Here is a 16,316-nt window from a genome sequence, read left to right on the forward strand (position 1 = left end):
TTCTATCACATTTGCTTCCTGTTTAACTTTTTTTTAATATTTAAATGCAACTGTACTGCTAACATTGCTGAAGTTACAATCACACAAAATTGCTCGTGCAGTCAGAGCTGTATTTCAGATGATAATTCTTTCAATGTCATTTGGTGAGGTTTTAGGACAGGGACTCCTGCCAGTATGCTATATTGGTGTTCCCTGTGGCACTGAGGCCAGTGATGAGATACTGGTACCACTGATATGAATGTGAGTTTGGCTTCTTAGCTACAACAGAGCAAAGATTTTACTCATAGGGTTTATTTTTAGATTGCAGTGTCACCTCTTTATTTTTGAGTAATATTAGCTCTTCTGAAGACTAATTGGACAGTTATATATCTGTAGCTTGTGACATTGACACTGTTCCAGCAGCTCCAGTCAGTGCTTAACAACTTTTCTCTTAAAAGCTCTTCTACTTCCCAAACTTTTCCTTTCAAATCAGCTTTTAGCTAGTGGATTGGATTTTCAGATAATTATTGAAAGGGAAAAGACACTTTCTGTCTCTGTATTTACCTGAATATCCTGTCTCACATGAGAGAAAGGGGGGAATTTACTAGCACATTAGTCTTCCTTACTGCACAGAAGAGCAAATGCTGGTCCCTGAATTTCAATCCACATACCAAGTTGAATGTCTGTAGTGCCTGTTTTTTACTACTAGTTTCCTTTCTGGTTAAGAGCAACATTAATTTTATTTATATTTTCACATGATTCTGCAAAGATGCCATAAAAGATAAGTTTTGTTCTCTTTGTTCTTTTAAGTTGGAACTAGACTGTGTGTGCCAATTAAATTAAGGATGATTTGGTAGTTAAGCTGCACCATCCTGGAAATCAGAAGTGCTGTTCCTTGCTTTGTCACTGGCTTCCTGTGCTAATGCAGGAACAAGTCAGTGTCATTTCAGTAGTAGTACAGATTCTGTTCTGGCTGTAGTCATGCTGTACGGTTCCTTGCAGTCATGCCCTTGATATGCAAAGCAGCCTCCTTGCAGTGGACTTTCACCCTGAGACTCAGCATGCAGTGTAATACTAACGGTATTCATGGTGCTTAGTTGTTCATGATCTCTCATATCAGTGGTTAGGTGCAAGGATTTGAGCTGACCTGTTTAACGTTTAACTGAAATGACCAGAGTGCTCATATCTGAGAAGTTTAAAAAAATTACAGATGTACATATTACAAAAGATTGTCAGATTGTCTTGGTTACTGATATAATTGGTTGGAAAGACTGTGATTTAACTAGTATGTGGGTTTTTTTCTTATTGGTTATAGCTCAGTATCTCCACTGCATAATTCCGGTCCTTTTAATTTCAGAGTATGTTACTACTTCCAGCTAAATATTGTCTTTAACTGCTGTTTAATAATAAATTGGAAAGAAATATTCTGTCCTTTTTTGTCTTCTAAGGCTATTCTTCTGTCAGTCTGCAGAAATTTTCTTTGATTCATGCTTCATTCACAAATTCAGGTATTCATAGCAAGTAGCAGCTATAAATTGACTTCAGTGATGTTTCTAGTTCTTCCATGCGTTCAAAAGTTTGAAAGGTTTATTTCTTTGCACAAATTATTTTATGAGGATAAATTTTCCACCTCTGTCTTTAAAGACCAACCAAAAACGTTAAGGTGCATGTCTCAAATCCTGATCGTGGCTCTTGCCCCATCCACCTGCATACATGATTTCATGAAAACTTATCAGTGTTTATCACTACTGATGATATATGTGTTAGCTTTTCCAACAGAAGCAGGGACAAATGTTTAGGATTAATACATATATCTTTATACTGAGAGTAATTATAGAATACTTTATTATGAAATAACTAATGCAGTTGGTAACTTTGGGTTTTGAAGTATGGCTTGAGTTTTATTGCAAGTCCACTGCTACCTTAATTAGCATTAGTCAGAATTAGTAGCAAGAAAACTGTTGATGTCCTATAATCTGCATTCTGCACATTCCCATCGCATAATAATGTCTTGAACAACACATAGTAAAACCATAATAATTTATTTTTATCTTGGTATAAATCTGTTAAGCTGCTATGGATGAGAAGACATTTTAATTGCCCATCTAAACAAAAAAAATGATAGAAAATTATTTCTAAGGCAAAAAGTCCAGCTCAAGAAATAAAACATTCACTGTCTTTACCTTCCAATGTATAATAATTTGCATTAATATAATATGAATTTACTGTTCCTAAGGAGCATCTCTTTTTACTAGGAAGCTTTAATCCACTGCATAGACCACCTGTTTAGGTTGATTAGCAGAAAGCATTTTATCTTCAATGAGAAGTAAAATGACAGATGGCCAAAAGAGAGATTTCCATTATCAGGACTTTTATCAGCACTGAGGACTTGTTCTCCAGCCTCCTCTCTCCTGTCTCCTTTCCCAACCTATTTCTTTCTTTGTTCCTCAGGCTGCTTGTCACAGTCAGCTCTGCTCACTGCTCAGGTTCAAGTTTATTCTTTGTTCATGTTGAGCAAATTCTTCTTCCGTGCTTGGGTGACCTAGTGGGTGGCTTCTTTAGAATACAGGAAAAAAAATGTTCTTTGCTCTCATCTCTGGTACTCAGCAGGCTCAAGCTCTGTGCTAACAGTTTAAAAGCCTAAATCTTTATTGACTGTGTCTGGGCTGTAAATCTTCAAAGCCTGGTAAGTTGGAGACAATTTGTGTTTTTACAGGGTTGGCAACCCCTTAAGCAGAAGTTCCATCCTGCTATCTTTCAAGTCCCTGTGCCAGGACTTTAAACAAACAAACAAAAAAAATCACAATTTTTTACCCGAGGTACTACCAATCCATGCAATACAACATGAGACAGAACAAAGGCAGTGAGCCTATAGCTGTAATTTGATATTGTAACAAGCTCTGGGTTTTACAGTGGGAAGATGAGGATAGTCTTTGTGTCAGCAGTCCTCCTTATTTGTAATGTGCCAGAATGAGAGATTTACCAAGGTTGTGATTTATTATTTCAATGTTACAGGTTCATGAAAGCTTTAAGTTATGCCTCTTTAGATAAAGAAGATTTATTAAGTCCTATTAACCAAAACACACTTCAGCGTTCCTCCTCTGTTCGCTCCATGGTTTCTAATGCTACATATGGTAGCTCTGATGATTACCTTGGCCTTGCTCTCCCAGTGAATATCAATGAAATATTCCAGGTATGTATGTGATAACAGATTAATTTGCATTTTCATACTGGAAGGTAGTTAACTGTTGCATTATCATCAGAATAGATTAGATCTACAGAAATGAGGAAAACTGGATGTAGTACTTTCAAGGAATGCATTTTGGAGAACAAGAGTTACTTTTCTAACCCTTTTTACAGAAAAGTGCTAGTCTGTTTTGTATTATTAGGCAAATAATGACACGCTAGGTTAGAAGCATGTTATACAGTTGTAGCATAAATAAACTGTCATAAGATTTTTAGTTGTCAGCTAGCTTTTATACTAAAATTAGCATAGTCTGTGGGCATTTGTTAATATCTCTTTAGCCAACCATATGTTCATTGGTCAACCATAAATTATGTGCATAATCCCACAGTAAACTTTCTGCTACCATGATCTTGATTTAATATTACTTTATTTGTATATTTATCATCATAGCAATAAAATATATTGTCTTTACTTAACCTTACAGGTATATTTCTTTAAATTAAAACAGTTTATCTTATGTATCAATTGCCTTCCTCTCTCTACTTAGTTAAAACACATTCCCATCTAACAAACTGATGCATCACAATGTTTAATATTCTGTTACCTAATTATCAAAAACAGGATATGGTCTATGTCAAAGGTAAATCAGTGGCTTCCTTATCTTTAGTTTACTTAGTCTTTGCCTTTCAAACCTAAATTTCTTACTAAAGATAGAGCAAATGCAAGATTTTCCATCATACCTGCTTCTATTTCCCCTTTATGAAAAGACTACTTCATTTCTCTCTCCTCCACAGTCTTTATGGCATATTTATGTTGCGTCACTTCATTTCTCTCAACTGTTTTTGTAGATAACATCTTACAGGCAACAATTTAGATGTCCTGGGTGGTTTTGCTCTACGTTCCCAAGCTCTCCAGTGTTGTAGAGTGGTTGTGGACAGATCATTAATAGCCACTTCTGGGTCACTGGTTTCCTTACAGCCTGTCACCACTATGTTTTACTATTTACTGACTGTTCATAAGCCTTGCTTAATAAATGTTCATTCACAAATGTATGATTTTCTCATTGGCTTTTCTTTACTACTTAGGAGCCCATTCTTAATTTCTTCCTCCAATTGGATCTTTTTCCTGAAGTAAAAAATTGACAATGTTATTTCCACCTGTGCTTATTTTAACTTTCATTTGAATATTCTAGGTAAAGGAAATTCCATATTTCCAGAAGAAAACTACACCCCCATTTGATGACTCTGGAGCTAGGGTCTTTGCACCTGATGCAGAAGGTATTAGTTTTGTTCCTCTTCTGTACCTTTCTGTTGTTTGTTTGTACATTGGGTGGGGTGAAGTGTTGGGGTTTATTTGTTGATTTTTCTTTACAGAAAAGGTTATTTTTAGCTGTTAATTTTTGAGAGCTGTGTTCTGGATTCAGGATAGCAGGCTATTAATTCCCTGGTTTATGTAGTTCAAGACAATGTGTTGTTGCTTCAAAGCTTGATCCAGCTCTAATAAACTAAGAAGGAAAGTCTACATATCTTTGATTATAATATGAGCTAATGTTAATTGAAAACTGGTAGTGATACTGCATTAAAGAAAGTAACAATTTAAGCTAAGATAAAATATGTATGCCATATATATATTGAGCTGTTATATTTTGACTCCCCTTTGATTACATGTGAATTTATAGGAACCAATAACAGTGTTAGATGCATATTTCAGAAAGTAAATTTTGTCTCTCTGTGATGTTTCTGTGACAGTTGATCAGTGGAGGTGATGGAACATGGTACAAGAAAATTGCAAGTGCTCAGTAATGCCTGGCTTGTTCTGGAATGCACTTTTGGTTTTTTACTCCAGAGTTGTCAAAAATCTGTAGGGCATCAATATGTATCTTTTCAGTAGGACAACTGAAAAAGAAACATCAGTACTGGTCCTAAAGTAGTATAGGATAACTATTGTCTTGCTTCTTAATTAACTGGAATTTTATTGCAAGCACTTTGAACATCCTAATAGACACATCTTACTGATATTTCTTTTTCTTTTCTGTTGTTAATGTAATATATAAAGATGACTTTCCCGAAAGTGTGTTTTTGTAGTTTACTGTTTCAGTGTAAAGTAGCGCCTGTTTAAGACTGTATTTGTTGGTAATTTCCACCCAGGGAAGGGCATGTCACTACATTGTCTTTGGCTTGTTTCTGCATTGTTGAGTCTAGTTTCATCCTATTACAGGCACTAAGTTACAGGGGTTTAAATTATGTTTCTGGTTTCATTGGTGCATATGTTGTTTATACATCTGGTATATTGTTGTACTAATCTTGTTTGATACTATGAAAATTCGTAACATATTAATGTTCCATGGGTATTACTAATGTTGATATGTCAGGATTTACCACATATCTTCTTAACAGTATGTGTGTTTAGAGGTTGTATTCTGTCTGTTGCAATGTTTCGTTATATATGATAAGACAGGGCTAAAATGTGATGTTTATTTCCCGAATGCTAACAAATCTTTGGAGCTTAACCATTAAAAAAAGTTTCTAGATCTTCACACACACACCCCCCTCCCAGCCTTAAAAAGCTTAAAAGGGGAAATTTAATTGAAATAATATTTTATTAACTCTTTGTTGTGTGGGTTTTTTTTTTCTGATGTCTAATTGCTTATATACAGGTCTTCCATCAGGTACAAGTGATGTTGTCAAAAGTCCTTTTCAGATGCTCCGACAGCAGATCAGTCTCACAGAAATAATGAATACCAGCCGTTCAGACGCCTCTCAGTTTTTAGAAAATACAGAGGATACAGGGCTACAGGAGCACACAGATGAGAACTGCCTTTACTGTGCCTGCATTCAAATACTGGATTACCAGCATAACAACAAAGTGAACTCTTCATATAGTCATACAGGTTAGTGTTCCTTGTGGGAAAGTATGATAAAACTGAATAAAAATATTGAATTTTGTTAATCTTTAAAATTGATGAATCTATAAGGGGGTTTGTTGGTGGGTTTAGAGTGATTAGGGTTTTTGGGGGGTGGGGGTGGTTTGGGGATTTTTTTCTTACTATTGACCTTGACATTAATTCTCCTTAATAAGCTCGCTATGTAACCAATGGTATTTCTATGGTTGTTTCCATCTTTTCTGTTTCTAGTGGTGTTAGTAGTTTAATATTTCTAAAAGCTAATAAAAATATAAAATTCAGAAGCTTATTTAGTACTTACAAATTGATGTCCTGAAAAATGAGGTTTGCGGTCAAACCAATGAAAAGTCTGACTTCAAAGCAAGTCTGTACTGTAAAACAAAACAAAGGAAATCTGATTGAGGAGTCTGTTGCAGTTGAGCTGTAACTTCTGGGATTTAGTCATCTTTCTTCATATTTTGAGATTCAGAATGATTTTCTTCCTAACCTCCTCTGCAGAGCTTGCAGTTACATAAAAAGATAATCCCATAATGGAAATTCCAATTTCTTAGTAGGAATCCTTACCATTTTACAACAGTGTTATGTATTCGGGTAGTAACACATAAAGAGTACTGTTGTCAAAATGTGAGGAATGTCTGAGAGAGCTCAAGTTCAGTGTCGAGAAGAGATGGCAAATAAAATTCCAGTTATAGTCTTCAATTAGCATGAGGGGATTACAGGCAAGGCAGACCCAGGCTCTTGTCAGAAGCACAAAGCTGAAGGATGGAGACCATGGATATGTGCTATAGGAATGGAAATTCCAGTTAAACATAAGGGGAAAAACTCTTCGCAGTGTAACTTGATCTCAGTTTGAAGTGAGCCCTTCTTTGAACAAGAGATTGAACTAGTTGATCTCCAGAAGTCTCTTCAGACCTGTTTTTCTATGGTACTGTTAACTGCACAATAATTAAAAGCTTGGATTTTACATTCATCTCTTTACATCCAAAACACCAAAGGCTATGGATAGTGAAACCTCCCAGAAGTATCTTACCTGTCACATCTTTCTGTTGATGAAGTCAGAGCCCTTTCTGCAAGACCTGCGGTAATTGTATGAACAAAAAGCTTGTGCATATGCAAGAGCATCTTTATTATGTTATTGATATATCCATGCTCTATTTTACATGAGTTCTACATGTGATTACAGTTTTTTAGGCTTCTGTCAGTGCTTAAAATTTGATTATTTTCACTCGAGTATTATAAGATTTTTTTAAAAATGTTATTTTTAGATGTTTTGAGTATGATTTGTCCAAAATCAAACATCTAGTTTCCAGCTGGTTTATATGCTGATAGTTACCATATGCATGCTTACCACTGTTAAAAAATAAGAAAAGCATTTGAAGTGAGGAAAAGTGTGAATAACAAAGATGCAAAATCTTGTTTCTCTCATATTTTTCAGACATTCCGTATACTGACTGGTGTGGGCAGACCATACACAATCACTTAGATGTGCATTCCTCCAAATTTTCTGGAATTTCAAGCTGTAGTGATGCAGTATCCCGTGTTTCATCTAGCAGCACCAGGAGTACAGATCTTGTACTAGGTAAGTTTGAAAGCCTTATGATTATTAGAGACTATAACTCTTAAAGTATTTTTTAGGTATTGTGGAAAAATAATATTTATATATACTGCAACAAAGTAATGCTCTTAATTTATAAAAAACAACAACAAACAAACAAACAAAAAACCACAAAAGCCCCTCTTTGGATGCCCTAATCATTATCCAGGAAGGTAGTTGCATTATCAATGACTATGGCAGACGGCATACATTCAAACTGTTCTGCTTTAGCTTTATGACTTTTTTGCAGGTAATGTAAATGCAGCTCTGTATCTGACATTATAATCAATTGCCTTTTTCCCCCAGAGTGTTGGTAGTTTAAAAAAAAACCAAAACAAACACTTTAAAAAAATAATTACTGAATTTCTGTAAAGAGAAAGACATTTCTTTTTTAGGCTTGTGTAATTTCTTATCAAGTAGCTGGTTGCTAACTTCGCCAGTATCTGATACAAACAGAACAGGTAATCACCCAATTTGTAACATGATTTAGTGATAGAGACAGCACTGTAATTGAATCGCACAGATTTTTCTAAATGTCACACAGCATTTATGAAATGCTAGTTTACCTTCTTTTTTAATATTTCCGTGTTAAATTTAATGAAAATAATATTTTTGTTTGGTTTAATTTTAATGGGAACATTTGTTGGTAGTTCAGAATACACGCATAAATATGTACTCGTGTGTGTGTGTAATGCTAAAACAGACTTATGTGGCGTAAGATTAGCACAATCAAAGACTGTTCTGGTTAAACTCCATACTGTTGAATTTGTTTTTCTAGGAGTAAAATCAATCCCAGATGATACACCAGTGTGCAGAATACTTCTGCGGAAAGAAGTCTTACGTTTAGTAATCAATTTGAGTAGTTCAGTAGGAACTAAGGGTCATGAAACAGGACTTCTGACGTAAGTTAAATTCATTTCAGATGTTTTAGCAACATTTAGTTGTATGTATTTGCAAAGATCTCTGAGATAGTGATTCACCTTATTTCTGACTTCTCAAAAAATTGTCAGGCAGGTATAATTGTAGGTCATTGGGGATGATTGAACGTAATGTAAAAGCTAAGCAAAGAATTTGCCTTTTAATATGTTTGTTCTGTCTTTAATTTCTTACTCTTCCCCATTATTTTTCAAATCAATAATTCAACTGTAGTGATGTTTCATTACGTACCCAGTATGTCATGCATCTTTAAAAAAGAAATGATAATTCTTTTTTGTTATTTGTGCCAAATAATATATATCAGATAACCAGAATAACAATCTGAAAGTAACTTCTTGAGAAACACAAATCTGCTTTAAACAAGAGTACAACTACTGGAATTAATTTATAGAAAATCTCATGTTAAAATATAGGAATATAAATCCAGGGACCACGCGTGATGATAAAAAATGTAGGTATATGGGCTAGTGATGTTGGAAACTGACATACAACTGCTAAAAGAAAATGCAGAAATGCTAATTTTAGTTTTAAAAATGCTTACAGGTAATTAAGTTAGCTTTTAGTATTTTTTATTACTGCTGTACATGTGGATGCCTATTCTTTGATATACTGTTCTCTTTCAACATCATTATTTTAAGACTAGGTGATCTCAGAGATTCTGTGCAACTTTCAATTTATATATTCTGTTTCATCTCATTAATATGAAATTCTTCCAGTTTGGTACAAAATAATGCTTTCTGTTCTGATTTTCTTGCTTCATCAGATCCAGAATGTATAACACCTATTACTGAAGAGTTCTATTTTCTTAATGATGTCAATCAAAATTTAATTGAACAGTTTTTAAAAATATGATGATAATTGTTCAAGACTTAAAATTTTGCTTTTCCTGTTGATCAGAATTAAGGAGAAATATCCCCAAGCATTTGATGACATATGCCTTTACTCTGAGGTGTCCTACTTGTTAGCACATTGTACATTTCGACTTCCATCTCGAAGGTTCATTCAGGAGCTATTTCAAGATGTACAGTTCTTACAAGTAAGTGGAAAGTTCAGATGCATTGAATGCACTAAAATGTGCCAGCTGGGTTCAGGTTTCATGTTCTGAATGCTTTCAGATATGTCTTAAAGGAAACCATTTTATGTTTTTCTAGTGACATTAATACTTCATCTGTCTTTGTCTTTTAGATGCATGAGGAAGCAGAGGCTATTTTAGCAACACCAACAAAACAGCCAGTAATTGATACATCAGCTGAATCCTGACCACTGTCTCATGCAGTGCATTGCATATAGACTTTCTGAAATCCTCAAACAACCTCCGAATGACTAGATAAAAAGCTTTAGAGCATCATTTTCTAGACTGTTCCAGAAGCCTTGGTACCTGAAGACTGAACTGAAAACTTTTCCTTAACCAATTACTGCCCCAGTCTTTTGTGCCTTTTGGGGAGTTATTAAATATTACCATAGTTTTAATAATAGTAATTGCTATTATATGCAAGAGCTGAGCACTGAACACCTCCACAAGTTTTCATTTCATATTTTGCCATAAATTAAAAAAAAAAAAAAGGACAACACACAGAGACATCTTTTATGATTGACTTCTGATTCTGTTCCAGAGAAGCAGAATGATGCCTTGCTTTGTAGCCCCTGGATACCAGGAATCGGAGAGATGAGGGTGCATTCCATTGCCAGCAATGGGGAGCTGTGCTGTAATTATGGACACCAGGGGATTAATGTTAGCCCTTCTCTGTTGGTTTTTGTACTGTTTATAACGCTACCTGGGGGGGTGGTGGTGGTGGTGGTTAACTTCAAACAGAAAGAAAAGCCTCTGTGAATCTGAGGTTTCCTTTAAGTTATTTTAATATTACTATAGTTGTAAACATTTTTATTAGCAGTCTCTCCAATTTCATTACACTTACGTACATGTATCTTATCTGAACCAGTTAAGGATTTTCACTACAGTTTAATTTAGAAATAACAAATCATTTAAACTTAAAATGCTGAAATCAGATTGTTTTCCCTGAATGATATGCATGTGTTTGCAGTTTCTATACTCATGCTCATATACTATGAATTTTGGTCTTACTCTTAACTAAAAACCTTTAAAAAGCATTATTTGTATCAGATAAATTAATATTTTATAAATTAAACTTGAATACATTTAATCATTGCTGCTTTTGTGAGAAGACATGAGTGTTTTCCAAGTTCCATGGAAACAGCCTTTTATAAAAACAAAGTTTTAATTGGAATTTTCAATGGATTAGTGATCAAGCATCAAATAGTACTAATAATTGTAGTGAAAAGCCTTAAGTAGCAAATTTTGAAGCAACAGTAATTATAATTTTATATTAGCATTTGACTTGACTTCCCCAATTACTTCCACAAGGGTCTGTTTCTCTCCACTGAGTGGGGAGGAAGACAAAACTGGGTGCTGCAAGTGTCCTTTTGGAGAGAGAAACTTTTTCAGCTGTCTGAAATTCAGAGATACAGAATGCTCCCAGCTGTCATGGACGTTGCTTGGAGCTGGAGACGTATGTTGGGCCCTTGGCATGTTGTATTTGAAACAGTCACTTTTCCTCATCTGACAATTCTTGTTTGACCCATGTACCCTAAATGTGCTCTCATTGGCTGGTGGCAGTGGTTTTTTCCCAAGGCACAATGAAGTGTTAAAGTATTCAGTAGTTTAGGGTACAGTGGCTTGGCACATTGAGGTAAGCTGCCCCTGTAAACATTTTAAAAGGCAGCAGCGAGAATACTGCTTGTCTTTTTGTCATCTTATTTCAAAACATATCTAGTGGTCTTGAACGAGAGAGTTGTAATTTGCAGTGAGAACCTGAAAAAAACCCTATAGCACCTTTACTAGATGCCTCAAGAGAAAAATTTGAGAAACAGGTAATAATCAAAGCCTAGTGAGAGATGAAAGACTTGTTGCTGCTTCTTAGTCTATGTCCTGATCTTGGTATTTGGCTTTTTGGACTTCAGGAAGCTGGTGTTACCTTGTAAGTGTGAGCTCAAGCTGAGCACAGTGAAAGAATTATTGCCAGGCTTCAGAGCATCTCTGAGGTTTCCTATTGCCTCCTGACAGGGCTGCACAGAAGTCCTGTTATTCAGGGCTTTGCTGTGGAGCCAGTTGAAAGCAAGTCCCATAACTTTTTTTTTCCCAGTTACACTTCTATTATCATGTGCTTATTAAAGGTATACTAGGTGAGAGTAAAATCTGATAAGTGTAAAAGACCTTTGGGGACATGCTAGAAACCACGTTTGTAATTTGCTAGAAGCCCCCCATCTTGGTTATTAACTCCTGATTCTGGTTCCCTGGATAGTTTTATTTTGAACAGATTTGTATGTTCAGTAAAGAATGTGGATTTTTTTTGGACTATTTTTGTAACACAGATGGATAGCAATGCCACAGCATGCAAAAATTGCACATTTTGCTTGAATTGCTTTGTAAAATACACTATTTTATTAGAGAAATGTAATTTATGCCAAAAAGCGTAACATGCCATTTTGCTACTGAATAGGGTGTTTTAGCACAGGATTAAATGTCTTGGGGTGGGGGGGGAAGGCAGATGTCTTCTAGATTTAATTGAAAAAATTCTTTCAATACTGGGCTGTCAGCATCCCTAAAAATGCATTACAAGAGATGATGTAAATTAATCATTCTGAGGAGGGAAGGGATCAAGAAAAATCTCAAGACTTATTCCCCTGTCCCATGTGGTGGTGGTAGGTTGTTTTTTTTAGTAACACGCTGCTACATGTTTGGAGGTTCTAGTGGTTGTAGGTCACTGAACAGACATTGAAATCTGATTTATATTGTATACCTGTAATATAGAAAGAAAAAGTATTTATATTTTTTCCATAAGAATATTGCATTGAGCTGTGTATAATTTAAACAGAGGCTTGTCCCAAAATGATATTGCCTACCTTGATTTTTTGTGTGTGTAGTTTTTTCCTCTTTTTTTGTATAGCGTGTACAGTTCATCTCTATGCACATTAAAAGCCTCCTGAAGTGTAATCTTATCAAAGGGATGCATTGTTAATAAAATGTGCTTAAACTTCTTAAAGTTGTTCTGCTCTCATCTGTACCTCTCAGCATTAGAAATGGGTTGGAATTTTATTGATATTTGTAAGTTACTAATTAACTAGAACAACCTGAAGCTTTCCAAATAAACTTTTTTTAATCGAAAATATATTTTACATTAATGGTTTGTAAGATGTCTTATAAAAATAGTTTCATAGTTTGCCTTTTTTAAAAATTAAAAAAAAAGAGTACTGATACTGAGAAATAATTTTCCATTATGTGATGTTTGCACATTAGGTATTAGCATTTTGACAACAGATGTGAAAGTTGAATTATAAACAATTACAGAAATAAACAGTTTTCAGTTTTGAAATCATTCAACCATTAATGTAAGACAGATGTTTTAAAAAATTATACATGCCCTCCACCCACCCATGCAAAAATCCTTTTCTAATTTTTAGTTCTAGTGCCTGGACTGTATCCTTTGACTTTGGCTTTATGCTCTTTGGAATCCTCTGTTTGTGTGCTTTTAAGCACAGGTAGTTTCATGAAACACCACCTGTCAGAACCAGCAAGCAGATTTATAGATAAAAAGGAGCTAACTTCTCATCGCATCACCAAGCAAACTGTTTCCTTGCTTCAAGATAATGAAATTTCATTAGTGCAAAATCTCCCCAGGAAAAGACCAAGGGAGCTGTGTCTGCCAGAGCTGAGGTGGGAACTCCAACCAGGCCAAATTGTCTCACCTCACCATGAAGAACACATTTAAAATGAAGGCATCTATTCTGTTCTGTTGACTGGCAAACTGGTAACAATGGACGAGGAGAAGGCTGAGGTACTCAACAAATTCTTTGCCTCAGTCTTCAAAGGCATTCTCTCATCCCACACCTCCCAAGTGGATGGACTGCAAAGCAGGGACTTGGGGAGCAAAGTCCTTCCCACTGTTAGAGACCCCCCTGAGTAACCTGAACATACATAAGTCTATGGGACCTCACGAGATGGATCTCAGACTCTTGAGGGAATTGGCTGATGTAGTTGCCAAGCCACTCTCCATCATATTTGAAAAGTCATGGCAGTCAGGTTAAATCCCTGGTAACCGGAAAAAGGGAAACATTGCACCCATTTCTAAAAAGTATAGAAAGAAGGACCCTGGGAGCTACTGACCTGTCAGCCTCACCTCTGTGCCTGGGAAGATCATGGAACAGATCCTCCCAGAAGCTATGTTAAGGCACATGGAAGACAAGGAGGTGATTCGAGACATCTAGCGTGGCTTCACCAAGGGCAAGTCTTGCCTGACCAACCTAGTGGCCTTCTATGATGGAGTGACTACATCAGTGGACAAGGGAAGAGCTAAGGATGTCATCTATCTGGACTTCTATAAAGCCTTTGACACTGTCCCACACAATATCCTTCTCTCTAAATCGGAGAGATATGGATTTGATGGATGGACTGTTTGGTGGATAAGGAATTGGATGGAGATAAGCGACAAGTGGTGCCCCTCAGTGGTCTATATTGGGACCAGTGCTGTTTCAATATCTTCATCAATGACATAGACAATGGGATTGAGTGCACGCTCAGCAAAATTGCAGTGACACCAAGCTGAGTGGTGCAGTTGACACACCTGAAGGACAGGGGTGCCATCCAGAGGTGCCGCGATGAGAGACGGGACACTGCTTGATGCAAGCAAATGTCAATTTATTGTATACAATCACAAGTTTATATATATTATCAGAGGCCAAGCTCTTTAAACAGATTGGTTCTTTAAACTAAGCATTACATACTAGGCAATCCCTAATTGGTTAACTACAAACAAAGAACACTTTAAGTAAGTTTCTACAGTCATCAATTAACAGCAACATGTTACTTCTTGGCACCATCAGTTCCTCATTCCCTTATCTTTTCTCATTCCTTGTTCTCCCGAGGTTTATAGCCGTCCTCCCAAGGTTTATGGCTGACAAGCTCCAGCACATCCCCACTTATCAGCTGGACCATACTTGGAGACTTGCCTCTCAGGCCCTGTCTCACATCTCCCCCTTCCTGTTGCACAAAAAGAACTTTCTTCATAGAGCGTGCTATCCACTTTTGTAGACACTGCAACAAACAGGGTAAAAAGAGTAACAAGAAGACAAAACCGACTAAGGCATAAACAATCATCTTCACTAAACTTCTTAACCATCCTGACAGCCCCCATCCTCCAAAAAATTTATCCAACCAATCCCAGCTGTTTTCTTGTGAAAGTTTAAAGACTACAGCTTTAAGTTGTTGAATGCTGGCATGAACCGATTCCGAATGGTCAGAGAGATTCATGCAGCACATGCCATCAAAATCCTCACAGCTGCGTCCTTGCGCTAAAAGCAAAAAATCTATAGTGGCCCTATTTTGCAGTGAAGCATGGCGAACACTGTCTACATCTAATAAAAGACCAGACAATGCATTGCTAGTAGCATTCATTTGTTTAGCAAAGCCAGTAGCCAAGCTTATCTAAAGTCGCTAATGCTCTTCCAGCGGCCGCTCCAGGTATAAAAAAGGAGGCAGCAAAGCGTTAGCTAAAAGACCAAAACTCCACGTGATCGTCACAATCGGGAGCATATGCATGAATGCTACGCTTTGCCCTATGAGAGAGACGGTGCTGTAAAATCATAGATGTATTAGGAGTCAGGACAGAAAGTCATCCGAGGCTACATGGACCTAACTATTAATTTCATTAACAAGACAGCCTTCACACCATCATTTGGCTAATACTACTCTACACCACCATTCCTTTTTACAGTTATAACACACACATAAGACCCAAGGCTTACAGCGCCCGCATATAGTACAAGAAATTCCTGCGACTGATACTTCTCTACGTTGATTCATTTAGTCATTTTCAGTCCACAGCATTCAGTTTATACTGCTTCAGTTATTCATGATCCCAGAAGGTTCAGAAGCTTGTTGATTGAGGGGATGATCTGGAGGATGATCGGAGTCCTCACCAGATGATTGTGGTAGGGATTCACAGAAGGGTCGTACGTTCTTTGCCGGAATCCACCTGGGGCCTTTTTCTGTGGAAACATAAGCATAACATCTTCCCCATGTCACAAGAGGATATGGTCCCATAATCTTACCTGTTTCTGGATCACGGACCAACACCAGAGGTTTAATTCATGCCTCAAGTGAAGCATTCGCATTAAAATGCTGAACTATCGGAGGATTATTATCTATTAAAGAACAATTCAAAAAATTGAAAGCATACAGAGCTTTCTTTAGTCGTTCCTCAGGGGTTGCAGTCCCCATTCCCCCTTTTTGTTGTTGTAGTAAGCGTTTCAAAGACTGATGAGAGTGTTCAATCAAAGACTGACCTGTAGGGGAATGAGGAGTACCAGTAATGTGAGTTATGCCCCATGAGGCAAGGAAGTCCTTTGTTGCAGCTGAGATATATGCGGGACTGTTGTCCGTTTTTATTTGGGAGGGTATGCCCAAGGTGGCAAAAGCATGCATCAAATGCTTGCGGACATCGCAAGCTTTCTCTCCTGTGTGACAAGAAGAAAACAGAGCACCTGAAAAGGTGTCAATAGAGGAATGGACATATTTTAATTTACCAAACTCTGGATAATGTGTAACGTCCATTTGCCATAGTTGTAAGCTCTGTAGTCCTCTAGGATTAACCCCTCCTGCTATGGACGGAAAAGAATCCCTTTGGCAGTCAGGACATACAGCG

The 16,316-nt window shown here is 36.7% G+C and overlaps 1 protein-coding gene across 8 annotated transcripts in view; it reads left to right on the forward strand.

The window, feature by feature from the left end:
• Positions 1-12,654, forward strand: part of LOC121080397 (rapamycin-insensitive companion of mTOR-like) — a 109,811-nt gene extending 97,157 nt beyond the window's left edge. For all 8 annotated transcript variants that reach the window (XM_040578403.1, XM_040578401.1, XM_040578402.1 and 5 more), the window contains 7 exons: positions 2,995-3,172; positions 4,359-4,443; positions 5,823-6,056; positions 7,504-7,647; positions 8,441-8,564; positions 9,496-9,634; positions 9,784-12,654. In XM_040578403.1, coding sequence (XP_040434337.1) covers positions 2,995-3,172; positions 4,359-4,443; positions 5,823-6,056; positions 7,504-7,647; positions 8,441-8,564; positions 9,496-9,634; positions 9,784-9,858 — 979 coding nt within the window. In that variant the 3' untranslated portion in view covers positions 9,859-12,654. The remainder of the gene's footprint in view (positions 1-2,994; positions 3,173-4,358; positions 4,444-5,822; positions 6,057-7,503; positions 7,648-8,440; positions 8,565-9,495; positions 9,635-9,783) is intronic.
• Positions 12,655-16,316: the final 3,662 nt, after the last annotated feature.

The sequence above is a fragment of the Falco naumanni genome, chromosome W (assembly GCF_017639655.2).
Source record: "Falco naumanni isolate bFalNau1 chromosome W, bFalNau1.pat, whole genome shotgun sequence".
NCBI lineage: Eukaryota > Metazoa > Chordata > Aves > Falconiformes > Falconidae > Falco > Falco naumanni.